General features: G+C 40.3%; 1 protein-coding gene across 2 annotated transcripts in view; it reads right to left on the bottom strand.

Moving 5' to 3' along the window:
• Positions 1-42: 42 nt before the first annotated feature.
• LOC103397151 (rab-like protein 6) overlaps positions 43-5,430 on the bottom strand; it is a 17,470-nt gene continuing 12,082 nt past the window's right edge. For both annotated transcript variants that reach the window (XM_017042637.2, XM_025052778.1), the window contains 8 exons: positions 4,258-4,363; positions 3,936-4,039; positions 3,102-3,460; positions 2,827-2,995; positions 2,475-2,681; positions 1,607-1,874; positions 1,275-1,461; positions 43-948 (listed from right to left, as the gene is read on the bottom strand). In XM_017042637.2, the coding sequence (XP_016898126.1) occupies positions 839-948; positions 1,275-1,461; positions 1,607-1,874; positions 2,475-2,681; positions 2,827-2,995; positions 3,102-3,460; positions 3,936-4,039; positions 4,258-4,363 (1,510 nt within the window). In that variant the 3' untranslated portion in view covers positions 43-838. The remainder of the gene's footprint in view (positions 949-1,274; positions 1,462-1,606; positions 1,875-2,474; positions 2,682-2,826; positions 2,996-3,101; positions 3,461-3,935; positions 4,040-4,257; positions 4,364-5,430) is intronic.

Here is a 5,430-nt window from a genome sequence, read left to right as displayed (position 1 = left end):
ATGACTGAGAATCTTCATAGACATGCTTCCTTTAAAACATTCTTCACCTCATGTAAATTTATTTTTAGTGAGTTAAATGGTAACATTCAGAGACAACCATCTGGATGAGAAACATTATCGTACAGAACACAGGAAATAACACCAAACGCGCTTCTACTTGGTCAGTCTGGTTACTTTGACCATGCTCTTAATTATAACACCAACCACACAAACATTCAGACTAAAGTTTCACTGTATTTACAGCAGCTCATCTGCAGAAGAGTGTCATCAAATCAGACAAAAATAAAGAATAAACCACCTTGGAGTTCAAAGAACCGAAGAATCTGTGGGGAAACTGACAATTTTTACAGTACATGTTAGACTTTCTTAACTTTTCTTACTGTAAGAGTGGAAGAAGAATCAGTATTATAGACAAAGAGAGACACACAAACGTACCAGTCTTTCATTGTTTTCCCTAAGTGTTGACAATGTAGCCTATAACATATGGCTTTCAGATGGTACTTCATGTCCTCACACTCAGATTCCAGGAACCAGGAGTCCTAGAAAGTTCTAAAGTCCCCCTTGATGTTCTGTGGCTCCATTTCCGTATTAACAGTTTTCTTTTATAGTTCTTCATAGTCATTATCATCTCTTTTAATGGATCCTGTGCCTCCACCCAGAAAGTCCTCTAGTTCATCCACCTCTGTTTTCTTGGTCCTTGATTTCTTCTTCTTCTTCTTGTCTTTCTCATCTCGTGCAGCAGCAGTAGCAGCAGAGTTATTTTTCTCCTTTTTCTTGTGTTTGGGTTTTTTTTTGCTCTTCTCATCCTCCTGAAAAGAAACAGAAACAGAACAGATGTTTAGTATTTTAACATTAAAGCCGTGTCTGTAAAAATGAACAGCAGTGACTTCACATATTTGCTTTTTTTCTTCTTTTTCTTCTTTTCTTCGAAATTCTTGCTTTCTTTCTCTGAAAAAAAAACAACACAATTTTGTGGACCGAAAGCTGTTTTGATCTTAGTGCATGTTGCTATTCATATAAACAATATGACGATAACAATATGAAGTTTTTATTTTCATCTATCTTTAGGTTTTGCAACTGACTTGTTTTAAAAGGTACTCTTCAAAGTTTTCACATGCATAAACATAAATTTAGCTCCACTCTTAGAATATATATAATATCTTAGAATATTTGGATTATGCCTCTATTTTAGACACATTTAAGCACTGAGGAAAATACAATAATATTGTATACTGTAACAATAATATTTCTATTTAAAAAGGTAAATGTCTTGCCTTCTTGCTCTTCACTACTCTCATTTGCAGCTGGAACCTTCTCCTGGATTCCCAGACCAAACAGGTCACTGGCGTTCTTTTGTTTGAAGGAGATTGCACTGGTTTTCAGAGGTTCTGGTACTTTGAGTAATTTCATGTCATCGCCAGAAAGATCCGACAGAAGATTGTCTCTAACAGGAAAGATATCCTGTGAAAAAGAATGATGATGAATTAACAGCACACAAAAAAACATTAATAAATGATTTTTTCAAGACAGATCGTTTTCGTATTGTTTAAATAATATATATAGAGATCCTGGACTCAGCAGTACAAGCACTAATCCTGTTCTTCACCTTTGTTATTTTTGGTGTGTCCGATGCCCCTGTCTTGAAGTCAGGGTCGTCCATGACGAAGGAGAGCATCTGCTGAGCGACTGGAGTCTCAGGGTCAGGGTCAGTGTCAGAGTCTTCAAGTCTTGGTAAGTTTCCCCTTTTCTTGCCTTGGTGTTGGTTCTGCTGCTCAGCAGCAGGAACTAATGTGAAGGAGATTGGAGCTGCAGTCTGACCATTATTATCTGAAGCTTTAGATACTGCCTTTGGTTTGGTGACCTGAATCACAGGACTGAAAAAAAGGAGGAAATAGCTTTGTATCACATTGAATTAACAATCCTGTTTATTATTATATGTATTCACATTCATTATTATTTTCTATTAGGATGTAGTAGATTTTTTATTAACATTAAGCTGATATGATCTGTGGACATTTTTTTTATCACATTTTCATTATTACTTTTAACTTTTTCTATACTAGATTATATTAATTTCTAGGCTAACCATTATTATTGCTTTATTTTTTATACATCGTTTGGTTATTTTTAAGCTATTTGCTGGCCTTACAGACCTCACTAGAAGGAACCATGGGGGGCTGAGAACCTGAGGGGGAGCTGTTGGCTGGACTGGTCATCATGCAAATTCCAGGTTCTCCAGGAAAATGTTGAAAGTTTATAACATTTATTTGAATTTCCTTTATGTCATGTTGCGGCTAAAGTTATCCTGCTGATTCTGAGCTGTTTGACTGTGCTTTCATAGGAATTGCATAAACAAATCAAGCAAAAAAAAAAACCAACCCTGAGATTGCAACGTAAAGACAGATAAAAAATCATTCCAAGCTGATGAAAAATGCACCACATTTTCAGCTGCAACAGAGTTCAGAAAAACTCACGTTTTCAGGTTTTCAGGTTCACTATCCAGGTCCTGGTGCAGTGTGACAGTGTGTGGTACAGGTTGCTTCTCTTCCTCTTCATCACTAGTCAGAGTGACGTCTTTAGTGAGTGGCAGCGTCGATGAAGGAAGGCTGGGCTTGGTGTCATAAGGATCCAGTTCATCCTGAAAATGAGAAACCATGGGGTTTCCTCGCTCTTCACCGTCACTGGAACAGAGAAGACACAAAGGAACATTTTTAGGTTCATGAACACATGGAGGGTTCACTAATCAATGATGATGGTTATGGATATAATAAATTAAATTAAATGAGCAGGGAGTCTTTGGTTTTTCTCTGAGTATTAACATATTACCTGTCACTGTCCACAGGTGGAGCTGGCTGAGAAACCTTGGCCTTTGAGGGCAGGCTGTCCTCCAGGAAACCCTTGTACAGTCTTTCATCTGGGACAAAATCATCAACACTCTGGACTTTAGCAGGGCACACTGGAGCAGCAGCAGCAGCAGCAGCAGCAGGGATGTCCTCTGAGAAGAAAACAACAAAATATATGTGTGTGTTAAGATGTTTAAGGATAAACCAAATTAAATTATTTTTAATTTAACTTTGTAGCAGCATGATACAGCAAATTACCAGCTGCAAAAGCAGAAGCTTCAGGAGTAGGAAAAGAACCAAACCAGCGGGACATGAAGCCACGTTTCTGAGGAGCTGATAAGGACTGCTGGTGTTCTGGAGACTGAGCAGACAGCTTTAACTCAACTGTGGGTGAAGCTGCACCACTTGTGGCTGCTGTTGCTGTAGGAGGTGGAGGTGAGGAGGCAGAAGCAGATGGTGACTGCAGGAGCATCTGTGAGGAGACCGGTGACTGAGGAGTGCTTGGGCTGGAGCTGCCTGTGGAGGCTCCACTGGGAGGTACAATGGGTGACTGAGAACCCGAGGAGGAGCCATTGGCTGGACCAGTCTTACTGCGAGACTCCAAGTTCTCCAGAAAACTGTACAAAGTAAATGAGGGCTAGTTTATGTATTGACATTAACTACATTCCAGTTCAAGGCTTAAGTTATAGATTCCTAGTCCACATATACAATTCCACATTTAAATAAATTGTTCATTAAATCTATCACCAGCTTGTGATGCTAAACATGGATAATCACTGTTATATATGAAAAGAAAAACACACAGTTGTAGCCATGAAAACTAGCTGTTCATCACAGCTAGTGACAAAGGTCCAGGTGAATCTAACCAACTGAGATCAATGTTAGAAAATTCAGGCAGTACTTTTGTACAGGCCACAAAGTGGACAAACATTTTAAGGGGAGGCTGAATAGGAAGACTAAAAATCCTAGAGGGCAAAAAATAACTGTGATAAAAAGAATGAGTTTCATACAGAGGAACTTAGCAGACAAGTACTAGTAAAAGGTAGATTAAAAATAAGTCATTCTAGGAATAGGTTTGGCAAAATACATTACATATCATAGTTCTGATCCTCGGTCTCCTGCTGGACACATAGCTCCTCCAGGGTGGCATCTATGTCGAGCTGGTTGGTCTCCAGCTGCCTTAGCAGTGTCTCTCTCTGCAGGCACACGCAAAAATCATCAATATTACCATGAAATACATACACAACTGAAGTTTTATTTCATTTTTTTTATTTTATTCTATTCATTGAATTCAACACCACTCAACATCTAAGTCCGAGTCACAGAATTTTTACTAAGCTACAGTTTTTAATTGGCCCACTTAAAAACATAATATACCACTTGTGGATGACACGAGTGAAAAACGAAAACAAACCTGCAACTGCAGGAAGGGGATGTTGAAAAATCTGTGCAGATACTTCAGTCCAAAGCCATTCTTCATGGATGACTCAGCATAGTGGATGTAAGAAGAGCCCATGGGTCTGGTAAGAAATCAACTTTACTCATTTCACCGCACATTGTTACAAAATTTCAGAGGTGTGCGACCAAATTTTTTAATTTTGACTCCAAACAATCACAAATGGACACTAATCATTTTCTTATATTGCACTGCATCCTGAATGATTTTCACGTCCTTGCTTCTGTGTTTTAAAAAAACTTGAGTGTGTATTCCTGTGGTGTTTTGATAAGTCACTAAAAAAATACCACAAGGTCACTGGTGTCTACAGCATTCAACAACATGACAAACCTCATCAACCACCTAAAATTCAAAAACTGAGTCACTTACGAACAACTGATAGGTTCAACTATGGGTGATAGGTTGGGTCTAAGCCCACCTCCTCTGTTGAGTGATGTTTTTTGGCCAGGGTAGACAGATGGTTTGAGAGAGGGGTAAAAGAAGCCATTTTTGTCAACCTGGAAAAACCATCACTCAACAGAGGAGGTGGACTCAGATACCTATCACCCACATACAAAGCACTTTTAAGAACCATACCCAGCATCTTAGAGCACTCGCTACGTGGCCAAATAGAGACCAAGCTAAACTGCTTTGGAGACTTCCTCTACGAGGAGTGTAAAGGCAGGTTTGGAGTAATGGCTGTAAGACAGAACGTTGGGCCAAGGCAGAAGGGAAGAAGGGAGAGGGAGATTGAGCAGTTGGTGAAGAGGTGGCGTCAGCTCCGTAAGCAGTGGAGGAAAGCAGACGAAGAGGAGAAGGAGGGCCTGAAACCGCTGTGGGAGGAGGTGAAGAAGAACCGTGCCACCCTGCGGAGGGCAGAGCGCATCCGCAAACGCAGGAGGCGGAAGGAAAAGGAGAGGAGCAATTTCTTCAAAAACCCCTTCAAGCACGCAAGACAGCTTCTAGAGGACAAGAGAAGCGGGAAGCTGGGGGTCACAAAATCGGAGCTGGATGAACACTTCAGGGAGTAATACAGCGACCCAGCAAGATCAACTCCACTGGGATCTCCTGGTTATGTTCCTCGCCCAGCCCCCCCATCTTTCCCATTCGATGCTGCACTCCCTAAGCTCAGAGAGGTCGCAGAAGTTGTCC

The sequence above is a fragment of the Cynoglossus semilaevis genome, chromosome W, assembly GCF_000523025.1.
Source record: "Cynoglossus semilaevis isolate Cse_v1.0 chromosome W, Cse_v1.0, whole genome shotgun sequence".
NCBI classification, from domain to species: Eukaryota; Metazoa; Chordata; class Actinopteri; order Pleuronectiformes; family Cynoglossidae; genus Cynoglossus; species Cynoglossus semilaevis.
Note: the sequence above shows the minus strand (reverse complement) of the source record. Positions and strands in the feature narration are given on the sequence as shown.